Source organism: Monosiga brevicollis, genomic scaffold (genome assembly GCF_000002865.3).
Source record: "Monosiga brevicollis MX1 MONBRscaffold_17 genomic scaffold, whole genome shotgun sequence".
Classification (NCBI taxonomy): domain Eukaryota; class Choanoflagellata; order Craspedida; family Salpingoecidae; genus Monosiga; species Monosiga brevicollis.
This window is the reverse complement of record NW_001865054.1, coordinates 360,678-376,926: the sequence shown is the minus strand read 5'-3', so window position 1 is coordinate 376,926 and position 16,249 is coordinate 360,678. Positions and strand designations below refer to the sequence as shown.

Here is a 16,249-nt window from a genome sequence, read left to right as displayed (position 1 = left end):
AAGTGTTTTTAAATTACCCCCCCCCCCCCCCCCCTCTCATTTTTTCTGCACCAGCTCTTGATTGCTTTGCAATGAAGAGCATTATGGTTGTGTAAATCAAGTAACGGATGGAATATAAAACCTTTCTCAAAAACTTCTCTTTCTCTCCTTGACTTTTCGTTCTCTCCCATAAGAACACCAACAACACAAACACCACACACTCAAACACAGCAACACACTCACAAAAACAAAACGCACAGGAGTGATGCTTGAAAGACGCGAACGCCTTGTCGTGCACATGACCATCTGAGGAGGTTGTGCAAGATGTTATTGTCAGACAGATCGGATGGGATGGCATTTTATCTCTCGTGCCCCATTTGCACCCGACCATCGTCATCAGCATGGCTGACACCACTACCCCCACCGGTCCAAGTGCCCCCCTCCCCCTTTCCTCTTTCCTTGCTCCGCATCCCCATCAAGCCAGCGGCTACCTCCCTCTTGTTTCCCACCTCACGCCATAACCTGCCGGCCCACTTTTCCTGCAATGGTTACCACCACACAGAGGCCATTGTTGTTGGCGCCGCCGACGATCTTCATCTGCATCTTCGCGATGGCGATGGCCTTGCCTCGCTTGGGCACCGTGCGTTCTTACCTCGCCCTCGCAGTGCCTCTCCTTGGCGCTGCCTCCCCCGCGCTTGCATCCGTTTCTAACTGTTTTGTGCCATCTTCGGGTACCCGTGTCTTCAACAGTGCTGACACCTGGTGTGCGCCGGGCCATCATCATGCCAAACCTTGTCCCTCCCGTGGTCAACACGGAACAGGTAAGCGTCAAGGCCAGCCATTGAAAGTAACGCATGTTGTGATCCAGCATTGTGGGATTGAAGCGGGTTAGCTCGCTCGATGACGGCATAAGCTCATCCCTTGCGCTCTCATCTAATAGGCGCTTGCATATCGCGAGCGTGTCCTAGCGGCGGCTCACGCCGGTGGCCGTCCTGACTTTGTCCCACTCATGACCCTCTACCTGACTGACAATACCACTGCTGATGAGGTGAGACATGCTCCTATCAGTTTCTCTATGCCATCCACCTTTCTCATGCTCACCGACGTGCTTGCACAGATCCACAAAGCCAAGGCTTCAGGTCATATCTACGCAGTCAAGGTATACGATAGATGCTTCGCCCCGCGGCTAGTGGCGCCTTGCTCTTCTTTCGTGTGCACTTCTTCGGGCTGAGAGACCTTGCTCAAAAGAAGTTCAACCTCCTTGATTAGCTGTACCCGGCTGGTGCCACCACCAACAGCGACTCGGGCGTCACCGATATTGCCAAGTGCAGTCCTGCTCTTGCTGCCATGGCTGAGGTCGGTGCTCGAAGCCCTTGGTGCTGGTGGCCGCCGCCATTCTTCACCCTTTGTACACTGGCATCTTGACATCGCGCGGTTTCTACCTCGACCTTGTTTGATGGCCAGGTTGGCCTCCCCCTTTTGGTCCACTCGGAAGTGACGACACCAGACATCGACCTCTTTGATCGCGAAGCCGTCTTCATTGACCGCCATCTACGACCTCTGGTGGCTGCTCATCCCTCCCTCAAGGTTAGCCGATTGCATGTCGAGGCGTCTTGCACTTGGGATGATTTCAAGCTTGTGGATGCGCAGTCATCCCTGTCTGCACGTGTGCATCCTGTTGCTGTGCATTTATTTTGAATTCATCCAGGTGGTGATGGAGCACGTGACCACGCGCAAGGCGGTCGAGTTTGTCACGTAAGTACCGCATTGCTCGGGTTGGCTTGTCACCGTCATGTCGCTCATCCCCTTTCTTCGTCGTGTCGGCAGGAGTCAAGGCCCCAACGTGGCAGCCACCATCACCTGCCAACACCTCTTGTATAATCGCAACGCCCTCTTTGACAAGGGTTTGCGCCCACACAAGGTGAGGCCTGACCATTCTTGGAGAGCCAGCTCGCGTTGACATCGTCACTTCCGCCGTAGCGCTACATTTTTCCAACCCTCCATCCGTGTCGCTGATGCTTTGCACTGCCTTGTTCCCTCGCTCCGGGATGTGACCCACAACAGTACTGCCTCCCCGTGCTCAAGACGGAAGACGACCGTCAGGCTTTGCTCGATGCCGTCCGTTCCGGCTCACCCAAGTTCTTCATGGGCACCGACAGTGCGCCGCACGCTGTTGAGCGCAAACAAGCTTGTATGCCCTTTGTTCCTTCTTTCCCGGGGTGCTCTCAGTTCCTGCCGAGGCGCAACCTGCACCTAGTCCTCAAGGGCCCAACGGCGTTTCGGCGTTTGTGCCTTCTTCGTCCTCAACCCGAGCCTTTACATCAGGTGCTCACCTGTGACCCCTTCCTACTATAGCGTGTTGCAGCGCCGGTTGCTTTACCATGCCTTTGGCGTTGGAACTTTACGCCATGGTGTTTGACCAGCTGGGCTGCCTCGAGTTGCTCGATGTACGGTTGCGGTCTGCCCCCTTCCCCTCGTCCTTTCTCTCGCTCCTCTTGCTCACTGCTGTGTCGTGCTTGCAGAATTTTGTCAGTCGCAATGGATCGACGTTTTATGGTCTTCCTCGCAACACCGGCACTGTGACACTCTTGCGTCAGCCACAAACCGTGCCCCTGGAGTATGCCTTTGGTCAGAGCAAGGTTTGTTTATGATTGCTCGACATGTGCGCTAGTTCCGGGTTGCGGTGCAGCAGGCATTTTGACTGACACGTGTGCGGGGCTGCCACAGGTTGTACCCGTCAATGCCGGCGATGTCATCCCTTGGACGGCTCAAGGTATCCAGGACTAGAGCAAGGTGATGATCATATTACATTTTTTTTTTTGCATATCTGCAAGAAGGGGGCAACCTGGACCGGGAATTGAATCGACAGTCCTATCCATGTCGCAGCTGTCAGTTATTTGAAAGAAAGCCTTGCCTATTCGAGATCAGATTTGATGAAAATTCACTTAATGTGGCAGTCCTTCATGATTCCCCAGCAGCAATTCGCTGTTCAAGAAGCCAGAATAAAGACATGAATCCAATTACGTCAAACTGGCAGTGCCCAGGCCAGCATGGGCTGTATAGAATAGTCACGCAACAACACGCGCAAAGAGCGAACAAGGTCATCAAACAAACAAAACGTGCCTTTACGCGAGGCGGCTGATCTCAAATGATTGCACGCCGTTGACCCCGGGCAGGACCTGGTCGTAGTCAATGGTACTAAGAACACGGCAGGTGCCAGTCGCGTCAAAGACGCCACCCTGGGCAGCTTGAAACTGCTTGGCAACATCAAAACACTGCTGAGCATCGCCGCTTGTCAACGTGGTTACGTAGATAATGGACGACGAGCTCAGGGCGGAAAGAAAGAGCTCGCCTGGGGCCAAGGGCGTGAAGGCAGTTGCTGTCCACGTGTCATTACTCTCGAGCTTACGATATGACAACGAGGGCAACGAGGTGGGAATTGTGTCGTTGGTGGCGTTGACGTAACGGCATTGGAAGTCGGAGGGCCCACGGGCCCACACAAAAACGCCCTGGCACCGGGTCCAGCCGAGACAAAAGTCGCGACATTCTTCCGCGTCGGTGGCATCCTCAATCAGAAGAAGATTTGGGCTTGTGGTGGGGAAGGCTGACGCAAAGCGCATCGGCTGGGGTACACCGTTGAGGTTGCCCAAAATTGGCGATGCAAATCCGGTCCATGCCAATGGGTCAGTTGTGGTGGAAGTTGAGGTTGAGGTTGAGGTTGAGGTGGAGGATGATGAGGAGGTTGAAGAAGAGGAGGAAGTGCTGGTTGAGGTAGAGGAAGAAGAGGAGGAAGAAGAGGAGGAAGACGAAGAGGTAGACGAGGAAGTGGAGGTACTGGTTGACGTAGACGAAGAGGTAGACGAGGAAGAAGAGGTGGACGATGATGATGATGATGATGAAGATGAGGAGGAGGAGGAGGACGAGGAGGTTGATGTAGACGTGGACGTAGAGGTTGATGTTGAACTAGAAGTAGACGAGGAAGAAGAACTGGATGTGGAGGACGAAGTGGAAGTGGAAGTGGATGTGGATGTGGTCGGCTCGAGATAATAGGGGGATGAGGGATCACGCGCGTATGGAGACGCGCGAGGCAGCGTGTCACGACGGAATGAGTAAGTGCAGTTGGTTGTGGGCATAAGGTCGCCATCGGCTTGCGCTGCGATCAGGTCATGCAGACGACATTCAAGCCAGCTGGTAGGTCCCACGCCAAACGTCACGGCCGTGCACACGAGGTCTTCCTCACACGCACGGAAGCACAGCGTACGAAAATCCAAGTCTGAGATGGCAGGTAGCTGATGGAGGGTGGCGCGGCGGATGGACGGATCGCGCTCATCGGCAATCGACCAACCCAAGTCAACGTCAACATCTACCAAACGCTGAGTGAAGTTGCCCACGGCCACCAGAGCATAGTTGTCCGCGAACAAACGAGAAAACAACGGGTTGGGCATGCCGCAGCCGGGCAGAGGCGTTGTTGTCGTCGTGACGGGCACTCGCACGGTGGTAGTAGTGGTGGTGACCGACGGGTTTCCAACGGAAGAGCTGCGAGTTACGGGAATACCAGGTCGGCTGGTGGCAGGCGGGTAGATCTCATCAATACTGCGCACGTTGCCTTGTTCCGCAATCTCTTCCAGAGATCGGCAGCGACACTCGGCAAAGCAGCCATCATAGCCTCGAAAGAAGACGGCGCCGGCGTTTGGCTTGCAGTTGCAATTGTCCTCTAGTGTCGGGCATCCGGCGCCATTGGGAGGGGTGACCATGCTCGAAGAGGCGGTCGTCGACGTGGTGGTGGTGATGACGGGACGGCGCGTCGTGGTCGGGGCAGGTGGATAGATCTCGTCGATACTGCGTACGTTGCCTTGTTCCGCAATCTCTTCCAGAGATCGGCAGCGGCACTCGACAAAGCACCCATTGTCATTGCGAAAGTACACAGCTCCGGCGTTGGGTTTGCAACGGCATTCCTCTGCTAGGGTAGGACATCCAGGGCCATTTACGGGTGTGGTGCTGGTGGAGAGGGTGGTCAAAGCAGTTGACGATGAAGAGGGTGTGGTGGTGGTGGTGGTGGTGGAAGCAGATGCAGTCGTGGTGTCATCCTCTGTGGTGGCTGGCAGCATTGTAGTTGACAGCGAGTCGCTACGGGGAGCAATGGCAAATGTTGTGCAAAAAAATGCCAGAGTTAGAGTGAGGCGAGTCGATCAGCAAAGACGGGCTGATTTTCAAACCAGCGGACTAGCCGACCGGTACAGATGCTAACCTGGGGCATTCCGAGGCGCTGATGTATTGCGCCACCTTGTTCCAGGCATTGCCAGTGACTGTAGTAATACAGCAGCCAGCCAGCTTCAGGGAGTCGACCAAGTATTCCAGCTGAAGCAAAAGAGCCTCGTTCCTTGTAACAGCGATATCCCACAGCAAGACTTGGTCGAAATTGAGAAAGGCGTTGGCAGCGGCAAAGGCGTTGAGAGCATCCAGTTCCTCAAAGGGCTCGACCCCAACAATAACCGCTACGGCCGGGTCGGCGTTGCCAGCCTTTTGAGCGTTGGCGGTGTTGAGAAGGTCACCAAGCTCTCCATCGCTTGTTTCAATCATGGTGAGGAGGGGCAGCTGTGCAATGGCCGCATCGATGGGGGCACGCAACAAGGGCATGCCAATGCCCTTCTGCAGAATAACCACCTCAAAGTCACCGGTGGTATAAAACTCATCGTAGAGAATGAGAGACTTCAGGATATCCTCAATCTGTTGCTTGAACACGGTCGCATCGCTTTGCTCCTGAATGAGAAAGTACACGTCGTTTTGTGCCTTGGTTTGGCCCAAAGCGACCAGGGTGGCCAAGGCCAAAGCCCAAAGTAGCGTTCGCATCATGCTGCTCGGGAAGATCAATCAAGGTTGAGGCAGCCTGCTATCTCGAGCCGATGGTGGTCGGGGGCGTGCCTGGCAAAAAAATGCTGCCTGGAGACGCGCGGAGTAAACGTCAGGGGCAGCGGGTGAAGGGGAGCAGTAGCGGCACTGGTGTCCAGAGGTGATCCCCTTGACCCTTGCCATCATGTAGTGGTGACGGCATGGAGAGGGAGTGCAGGGGCAACCCACGCCAAGGACGGCCCTTATTACACTTTGCTGAGCCCATGGTCGGGTGGCCAGGTGGTGCAGGTGACAATGAACGGGGGCGGCCAACCGTTGCTGTGGGCTGCGCTGGGCACAGCCGTTGTGAGACGAGCAACCCATTGGACTGATCAAGTTTGCACCCGGTTCACAAGAAAGTGGCCACATGTGCATGCGTGTTGGCTCAGGAAGCGGCCATGATCATGTGGTTGCCGACTTGTGCACACAAGGGTCTCAATGACCAAGCCATTGCTTCACACCCGAGCCCTTGCCACCACTCACAGCAGCAGTTTTCTGTCCGCTCCTGCCCCGCCCGGGTTGTTGCCCGAAGCTCGCGTCGCCCGGCGACACGGCAACGGCTAGTTTATCTGACATTATTGTCAGCAGCAGAGCACGTATCACGATATTATTGAATAAAAAGTGAGGGTTGTTGTAGATTTGATAATGTTCCGTGTATGAGTTATCGACGATAGAGTACGGATAAATGCAGTTGATGTTACTACACCAGCTTACGTGTGTTGAAGCGTTTTGTTTGGATTTGCTATCTCTCTCTCTCTCTCTCTCTCTCGCGTCTTGCGCGACCTGGCCGTGTGTGTGCCTGTGCCTGTGTGTGTGCTTGTGTGCCCGTGCCTGTGTGCCTGTGCGTGTTCGAGTGTTTTGGATGCTCTGACGGGGCTTGGTCATGGGCAGGGGAGAGGTGGTGTACTGGTCATTGCTACAGGGTAAAGTCCCGATCAATTGGGATGGCGTCGCTGCGACGTTCCTCAACGGAGACACGCTTCGACATTCTGGCTTCACTTCCCGAAGATGTCGCCTTGAATGTGTTGCGTCGTCTGGATTACCCATCCCTTGCTCGCATGCGGCAGGTGAGTTTGTCTTTCTCACGGCCTTTTTCTTCCTCCATCTGAGCCTGTCTGGCGATGGAGCCTGATGCCTTTTTTCTCTTTCGACATGTCCGCGACACGGCTAGGTTTCCTCGCGCTGGAAAAGCCTGGCAGAAACACCCTTGCTCTGGCGGGCGCACTGTCTGCGAATATGGGCCGACAAGGCGAGTGGTCTGCTGCCGTGCTCCAAGCCCCACATGCCAGCAAACGCCTGCTGCCTGCTGCATGGGCCACTCACCGCTTGATGTTTTTTTAGGTGCATGTCTCATCTCGAGCCCGTACGTTGTTGGAGCAAGGACAAGCTTATGAAGCCCTGCGCGAGTCAGTGGCGGACAGTCGGCGCTGTTGGCTGACCGAGGACGAGCTCTGCTCTTTTCAATGGAGCTTTCGCTTCAAGGCAGCGGCAGGCGACGACTGGATTGCCAATGATCCCTGGTGGAACAATGAGCCCTGTCGCATCATCACCTTTGGCCACGACCATCGAATGCATGGTGAGTGCACGCTGCACAGAGCACGTCCAGGCTCGCGCCCCTTGCTCTCACCACGACGTCATGAGCGTGGCCCATAATCTGCATTCGGTCTGCCCAGACTCACACAGCGTGCTGATCATCTGCTTGGTGTGAAGCGCCAGGTCACCCAGGGCTGGCATTTCGCTGGCGCTTCTCGGAGCCACTAAGTCGCCCCACCTGGTACCAGTCACACCCCGGGAGCTGCGTGCGAATCCACATCTTCCCAAACAATTACGTTCGACGCGATCCGTAGGTGCAACTCCCCTCTTGTTGCTCCACTCTTTTGATACGCCCGCTGTTGTGTGCACACGAATCCTGGGCGTTGCCATTGTTGCTCTGTTGAGCACCGTACATAGGCCTGGATGTCTCATGTCCTGCCCAAATCTCGATCTCCCCCTCCAACTCGTGCATGCAAACTCACCCTTGGTTTAACCTGTAATGCAAAGGGATACATGGGGTTTTTTACTCGAGTCAGCTTGGACTCTGCGAGCCAGCTTTCCGCTGCCACCTCGCGGTGAAGCCCCGCGACTTGAGGATGCTGCCTTGCCTGTCACCACCTCCGCACAACGCTTTGAGCTTTTCTGCTACAATTCGGGTGTTGACTGGGAAGATCCCGAGCTTCAGCAGCACCTGGATCGCTTGCAACGTTGGATCATGGCCACAGAGGGGCCAGAACACGAGGGGCTGTCCTCTTCCGATCAAGAGGAGGAGAGCAGCGATGAAGACCAAGACCGAGCAGCTGCTTTCGGACCCCACGCGCTGGGTACTGACAGTGACAGCAGTGAAGACGGAGAGGCAAATGACCATGATGCCAGCGATGGTGGCAGTGACGATGGCGATGCTTTTCTTCGTGCCTTAGTGCTGGCCCAGCTGGCCGAGCCGGCAGATTCTGAAGCCGACTCTGACGATGGCGAGCATTAATTATTTAATTTTGTTAATTTTTTGGGTGTGAGCTCAGTAGAGACATGCCTTGATCAAGGCGAAGTTCGCTATCACACATCTACATCATGTCATGATGCGAAACACTGATCTCGTGCTTGCGACGGTTGCTGGAGATGGAAATTGATCGTTGATTGATCTTGTACACGAGGCCACAACAACCTTGCAAATCGTGCATACAATAACCAAGCCGGCCCAGACAGCGGCCCAAACAACATGTCCACCGACACATGTGTGGCGCAACGAGCACATTGGACCTCATGTCTCGGAAGACGTCGTATGCGTATCCGTGGCCAAGGTGTGAAAGCTAGTCGTGCTGGGTCCTAGGAACAAAAATAATTGTCGAGCAAGATGTGAGCCATGAGGGGAGGCGTTTGAGGTTGTCTGAATCCGAACAAGGGTGGCACAAACGAGTCCGGGGGTAGGGTACAAGTGGCCCATAGAGCTCATGACGCCAAGTAAGGACTAACGGTCGTTCAAACTATCCATGCGTTGCTCAGCGTCTGCTTGAGACATGGCGCGCCAGTACGAGAAATCTTCTGTAATCTCATATTTGTGCTTTTGATACACCTTGCGCATGGGCTGACATGGAAGGAGGGAAGAAACGGCAAGGGTCAAGGGCAAAAGGAGTCAGCGGCTGATGTGTCAGAGCAAGTTGAGACTGGAGGGAGGCATTGCAGTAAAGCGGAAAAGCGGGCTTGGACATCCTACCATGATCATGGTCATCAGCAGGTTGGTGATGGTTGTGGCTAGATGAGGGAGTCAGAGACGGCCCGATGAGATGGGCTTGCAGGAGCGCTTTATTGCTCATCCCCACCACGCCTTGGTTGTCTGACCCGCACTTTGACCTGGCGGCGCTCGAGCACAAAAAAACAAAACAAAAAAACAAAAAACAAAAAAAAACAAAAAACAGGACATACCCACGGCCAACAGTGCCAGACCAGTGACCAATGTGGTCATCAGGACCAAAAAGTCAAACTCGCCAATTTCGCCAATTTGCACGAAAAGGAAGCGAACACCGTGCCTTTGGGGAGGCCAGGCATCATGTAGTTGATTAATTTCAGAGTGGGCATTCACGTGTGTGTGCAGGTGTCTTAAATGTGTGAGGGTGCGTGTACAAGTGGGCAGCGGCACGGTGAGCGCGGGCATCTACCGATTGAAGATTGTGCGGGTGGTGCCATTGTGAATGACTTCCTCCACCTTGAATTCGGCGTCGCTCAAGGCTCGGGGCTCGTACGTGTAGCGCAGATGATTGCGACCCACCATCGAATACCTGAGCGGAAGTCCAGTGCAGGTGCATGTGAGTGGGTCCTGGATTCTGGATTCAGGCGTTCATGACTGTGCAAAGCTGCGACCCCGCTTCCCTGCTTCCCCAGCAGTATCTTACTTGATAAAGACGATGATATTGATGCCGTCATAGCGCACGCTGTCACCGGTTGCTGTTAGGTCTTCCATGGTCAAGCCCGAAGCCTGCAGCAGCTCTTTGAATGTGACAATGTCACCCTGTGCTCAAGCGATCGAGCGAGTGCCGGGGGTGCACGGCAGACGACGATAAGTGTCAAAAGGAGACGGGTAGATGGTTGCGACCGCCTGGGCCCCATCGCCCAGCCACAAGCGCGCCAGATGCAACAGACCGTGCGAGTTTCATTTTGGCTGACACCTGCAAACGGCGTGTCATCTGGCCAGTGGCGCAAGTCTCCCAGTTTGCCTGACATGGTATCAGTACCCGTGTTGGTTCCCACCCTGTTTCAAAGCGAAGCAGCAGCGTCAGCGTAGGGGGGTTTGGCCGAGACATGGGGCGATTCTGAAAGCGCACCGGTTAACGACGCTGCCTCGGACGCCGTGGCGGATGCGCAAAGTAAACTGCTCAGCCGCAGCCACAAAATAGGAATTGCCGGCATTTTTTGCTGCACTCAGCGATGGCTCGTAGCTGTGTGCCCGAGCGTTTGAAGAGGAGACACAGAATGTCAGTGTGCATGGCACGCATCCACTGGCATCAGAGGCCCGACAAAACGGAAAAAGGAGCATGGCAGGGGCAAAAAGCCGGTGCATTGGGGACCAGCTCGATGCGAGACCTACGAGCAATCAGCAAAGAACTGGTCGTCTGAGCAGTTGGCAACTTGCGAGTAGACGCTGAGGCGACTCGTGATGGCAGCCGAGTATTCCTTGCCGACAGGGTACTGTCCGGACGTTGGCAGGCGTGAGACAAGAGACATGTGCTTGGGTCGATGGGCGACGAATTTGCTGCAAAATCAAACGCAGACCTCGGCTTGGTACTGGTCCCAATAAAGGCAGGGCAGCAAGGTGTTGTTGGTCGAGCACGGATTATTGTCTAGGCGTGTGAAAGAGGAGAACCAAAGTCAGTAGATGCAACAACTCGCGCGAGGGGGCACTGGAACCGTTTTTGCTCCATCCGAGCCTTCTTCAAGCCTAATCCAGGCCGAGCGTACCATCGCAACAGTAGGGAATGTCCACGGGCAAGGAGCGGTTGGCCGGTTCCTCGGTGTTGAGGACAATGCTGCCCGTTTGAATTTGTTCCAGTCGCAGGTAGCCTGAAAGTGGCGGGGCACATAAGCAGAGTCTGACCCAGGCCAAGCCCGATATACGGGCAGGGGAGTGTGGGGGGGAGGGCACTGACCTTTGCTGATGACGATACCGTAGATGATGAGATAGAGCAGGATGGCAATCTGAAAGGAGTAATACAAGACGCCGAGTTTAAAGTCGCGCACGCGCACAATCTTGACCGTCTCGTCTATGGGCAGAGGCGACAGATTTTGAGTCATAGCACCCTGGTGCCCAAACTGCGTGCAAGCCTTGGTGGTAGCGGCAGATGAGGAATGACGTACAAGCAAAGACTTCATCAATGTCCCATCCCTGCAGAGGTGATCAAGACCACATGGTGAGCTCAGCCCGGGTGGGGAGGACTCCAATAGGTTGGATGAGGAATCGGATGTCCACAGCTTACCCTTCGGGCCAGCCAGCGTCCTACAAAGCCGCCATTGGCCTCGCTGCCATCGGCAAAGGCTTCCGCGTCCGCGCCCATCCTTGAGTCCTGCACCTGCATCAGTCCCGCGTGTCCGCCATTGCACGAGGCGGGTGCGTGTTCAGTTTCCAGTCGCTTTTGCTCGATCTTCACAACTTCGAGGCTGGGAAACACCCGAGTCAAGCTCAAAGACCTTGCCTCTACCAGAAACCCTGCCTCCCACTCGCGGCAGAGCCACCAGAGCAGCCATGCGACTTCCTCCCACCCGCCAGCATCATGATGTCGCTCACCTTCACAAGATCGTGCCAAGATGTCAAATGAGAGAGAGAGAGAGAGAGTGTGTGTGTGTGTGTGTGTGTGAGTGTGTGGTTGAAGAAGAAGTTTGATGTTGTCGTCATCCACAAATGTCAGACAACACCACTGAATGTCAGATTTCACATCTATCCCAAATTCCATATCAATATGGCGAGAAAAGAAGGCCTACAACAGTTCAGACTTGCACAGAGTTATTGCTCTGGGTTGAAAGTTGGAGAAGGAAAAGGAGAGTGAGACGCTGACTGACACACACATACACTGAAGAGGGATTGAGAGCATTTTTTTTTCTTTCTGTTTGGGACTCGACGCAGACGCGAGAGAACGACGAGATGAGGGCTGTTCTCGCCGCCGTTTTGGTTGCCGTGGCCGTGGCTGCGCCCCTGAGCTCCTGGGAGCAGGTAAGCGACTTGGCTTGATTTTGATGTGGCGTTTGGAGGTGCATGCTTTTTTTTGTGGCTGTGTTTGGTTTCGACTTGCGTCGTTTTTTTCGTTTGTTTGTATTTGGGTCGTGGTGATCGACTGGCTGTGAGTTGTGTTCGACGGGGCATTGCGACAGAGCCTCATTCAAGTGCTTGCGTTTGTGTGTGCCGACAGTTCAAGAGCGACTTTGGCAAGGAATATGCCACCGGTGCGGAGGAGGCTTCGCGCTACCAGATTTTCTTCGAGAACTTGCGCGTCATTGAGGCGCACAACGCCGGCAACAGCTCGTTCACCATGGGCATCACCCAGTTTGCCGACCTCACCGCCGCCGAGTTTTCCGCCTACGTCAAACGCTTCCCCATGAACGTCACCCGCCCTCGCAACGAGGTTTGGATTACCGAGGCCCCTTTGCAGGAGGTGGACTGGCGCCAGAAGAACGCTGTCACGGAGATTAAGAACCAAGGCCAGTGCGGTTCCTGCTGGTCCTTCTCCACCACCGGCTCGGTTGAGGGCGCCCACGCCATTGCCACGGGCAAGCTCGTCTCCCTTTCCGAGCAGCAGCTCATGGACTGCTCCACCCGCTACGGCAACCATGGCTGCAACGGTGGCCTGATGGACTACGCTTTCGAGTACGTCATTGCCAACGGTGGTCTCGACACTGAGGAGGACTACCCTTACACTGCCGAAGATGGCAAGTGCAACACGGAAAAGGAGAAGAAGCATGCTGCCGAGATCCACGGCTTCAGGAACGTCCCCAAGGAGCACGAGGACCAGCTCGCGGCTGCCGTCTCGATCGGCCCCGTCTCGGTTGCCATTGAGGCCGACCAGGCTGGCTTCCAGCATTACACCTCGGGTGTCTTTGACGGCAAGTGCGGCACCAGCCTCGACCACGGTGTTCTCGTTGTCGGCTACTCGGACGACTACTGGATTGTCAAGAACTCGTGGGGCAAGTCGTGGGGCGAGGAAGGCTACATTCGCCTGAAGCGCGGCGTCGACAAGAAGGGCATGTGCGGCATCACCATGCAGGCCTCCTACCCCGAGGTCAAGAAGAGCGTCGTGGCCCCAGCGGCCTCGAACGACTACGAAGACCCCAACCCCAACGGTTGCAACTCGGGTGAGCAGGCCATTCAGATCACCGGCGTCTCGGGCAGCTTCTGCTCGCCTTCATGCTCCACCTCCTCGGCCTGTCCCACGAATGTGCCCTCGGGCACCACGGCGCGCCCCGAGTGCGTCCTCGAAATGCCAGGCTCCAGCAGCCCCACCCGCTGCGCTCTCATTTGCGACCCCTCGAGCGGTGGTTGCCCCTCGGGTGCCACCTGCCAATCCATCTCTGGCACGGGCGTCTGCACTTACGCCAACTAATTGAGTGATGGCAACTTGTCAAATTTGGTGATACGCTGTTTCAATCCACTTTCAATTCACATCACAAACAAGACACGTCATAGCGCAACGGTTGCTCATGGCCAGGGCCAAGTCACAGTGAAGTGACGCGCGAGCTCAGCTCGCAGGATCGGCACAATGGTTGCCCCTGGATGTTAAATGGGGCGAGTCATGGCCTCATCGGCTTGTTGCACCGCCGCCACCAGTCCCTTGTAATCAACTTGCCCTGCGCTGTTGCGCGGGGCCATGGCCAACAGGGCCTGAACCTCCTCATTCGGCATGCCATTTCCATATTGCGTCAGCATCTGAAAGCGCGCAACCATGAGTCTGGCCACAAGGCAGGTGAATCCAGAAGCAGACAAATTGGCGGCACTCACATGCACAAGGTTTTCCTCGGTGATGAAGCCCTGCAAATCCTCATCGAACATGCGAAACGATTGTTCTTTCGTTGGGTCCATTCACAACGAGAGTCAAGGTCAGCAAAAATGAGTCTGGGGAAGCTCGACCGAGGGTTGGTCACCATGGTCCCAGGGGTGCGGCGATCTGAGCGTACCGACGTCGTGGGCCATGTCTGTTTTGGGTTCCGCCAGCTGTTGCGCCAGTACTTGCACAAACTCGTCCCGATCAAGACGTCCATCTCCATTGCGGTCTGCCCCGACCAGCAATTGCTCTACCGCTTGCTGAGAATCACCGACCCCGCCCGACCAGACCCGCCGACACACATTTGTGAGGATCGCTTGAGACCAAAAAAAAGCGGCTCAAAAGCACCGGTCGGTGATACAGCACGGCCAATCAGAGCGCAAGTGCAAAGGCACTCGGACTGGACACCTTTCGCACCTCGGTGGGGCTCAGCCCCAAGACTTGAAGACCTTGCTGCAGCTGGGCCGACGATACGGTGCCCTGCCGTGTCTGCTCGTCAGAATTCAGGCCCATGAGGTTACAGGGCTTGGCAGTCGCATGCAGTAGCTTAATCATGCCCTCTTGCCATACCTGATCCAAAAAGTCAAAGAGGGCCACCAGCTGTTGCTGTTGCCGCTTGGTCGCCGCCGCCATTTTGCCCAAACTCGAAGCCAGGTTGCCAAGCACGCACCACACTCATGCAGCAAAAAATCAAGAAGATGCAGATGGTTCACGATGATTAAAGACAATACACCCCAAGTTTGTGCAGCAGATTAACGCGATGTTAACGTCAGCAAAACGGGCCTCAAAATGAAATTTCACTCTCTTGTTTTAATCCCAAGTCGATTTTTTTTTTTTCTCAACTGTGCGCAGCTCATTGCCTCTCTCTCTCTCTCGTCGTCGTCGATGGGAGGGTGTTGCGCTGGCGTGAAGCGCGCACCTCGAGTAATGCATGCAGAATAGGCACAGTTTAAAGTAGGCTTGATTGAGGCCTTGTGCGCGATCCGTATCGTGGTCATGCGCGGTTGGACTCTGCCGCTTGCGGCGGGTGCGGCAACGGCCCTGCTCGTGCTCGCTTGGATCGATCAACCCCCTTGGTCGCCTCTGGGCTCTGCGGTTGGCATCATTGCCGTCGTGGCCTGGTCATTTTTGCCTTGGTATGTTCCGCTGGTGGCAGTCCTTGCTTTTGGCACACCTTTGGCTGGTCTTCTACAATTCTCTTCCTCTAGCCTCTGGTCTCTGCGTCAGAGCTACCCTTCCAGCACCGAGCTGATTGCATTCGCTCGCGAATCGCGAAATAGGTTGGCCCTCGGGGTGATACGGTATTTCGTTTCACTTGTGGGCGGAGAATTGAGCTGTGAAACATGTGCCTGGGGCCGCATTGCTCGCCTCAAGGTCGACTTTGCCTCGCTACAGATTGTATGTGGTCCTGCCGACGCAGCAGTCGAAGGCTCCGGCACCTGCAGCTGTTCTTGTTGTCCGTGTGAGCGTCTCTCTCATCAGGACCGGGCTTGGGCTTTGGCTTTGGCTTTGGCTCTGGCTTTGGCTTTGAATTGTAGAGTCTGAGTGAGCTTGATTGCACCATCACGAGCCGGCGACTCTATGTCGTCATCAACGGCTTGCATGTCGTTCGACGCAGGACAGGCTCGCGGGCCAAGTCCCGCTCGCCAACAGCCCAGCTTCCTCCCTTGTGGCTGTGTACCCAAGCACTGCGTATCGCCAAGGTATTACGGCGCCCCATATTGCACTCCTGAGCCCCCACCACCTTCTTTTCCTCGACTGCCGGCTGCTTTAGCCGCCAAGATCCTGATCTTCTGACTCACGCATTTGCTTGCCTCGACCCCACCGACCCATGCCGGATTGTAGCTGATCAATCTGACCCTGCGTGGTGTCGACCTGGAGCAACGGGGCTGTAGCAAGCAGACACAAGTCCGCCTGGCTTTTCTGCAATGGTCGACGCGCGAGGATGGCATCGACGCTACTCTTGACTTGGAGTCTTTAATGATCATTCGAGCTGACGATCACACTCGCTCAAGTTTGCACTTGACGACGGCCGGGGCCATCCTGAACGTAGCACAGTTTCCTTTGCCTCGAGCCGCGCTCAATTTCGGTACCATCGCGTGCCAAGTTACCCATTTGGCGGCCCCTGAGATGAGTGCAGTGTCTCGTCGCTCCAGCAGCGCAGCCATGTTGGCGTCATCTCGTCGGTTGCCCAGTACTAAAACTGACGCCGATGGAGACGCCGACGTTGACGCTGGTGCCAGTGTGCTGAGTGCCCGGTCAACCAATTCGATCGACTCGTCCCAGAGCGCCCAATCCTCTGCTTCTCACGCTTCAACAGATGAAATGGA

The 16,249-nt window shown here is 55.4% G+C and overlaps 2 protein-coding genes across 2 annotated transcripts; both read left to right on the top strand.

Annotated features, from left to right (window-relative positions):
* Positions 1 to 595: 595 nt before the first annotated feature.
* On the top strand, positions 596 to 1,900 carry MONBRDRAFT_27072 (uncharacterized protein; the record flags this gene model as incomplete). Its single annotated transcript, XM_001747529.1, is given in 8 exon segments — positions 596 to 710; positions 730 to 800; positions 920 to 1,027; positions 1,097 to 1,138; positions 1,249 to 1,335; positions 1,444 to 1,566; positions 1,688 to 1,734; positions 1,807 to 1,900. Coding segments are annotated over 8 exon segments (687 nt in total), but the record flags the coding sequence as incomplete, so codon positions are not given.
* Positions 1,901 to 2,172: 272 nt separating this feature from the next.
* On the top strand, positions 2,173 to 16,243 carry MONBRDRAFT_21591 (uncharacterized protein; the record flags this gene model as incomplete). The annotated part of the gene is made up of 5 exons (XM_001747528.1): positions 2,173 to 2,263; positions 7,909 to 7,976; positions 12,366 to 13,160; position 15,458; positions 16,206 to 16,243. The coding sequence occupies 5 exons, from the start codon at positions 2,173 to 2,175 to the stop codon at positions 16,241 to 16,243; spliced, it is 993 nt and encodes a 330-aa protein (XP_001747580.1).
* Between the last annotated feature and the right edge of the window lie 6 nt (positions 16,244 to 16,249).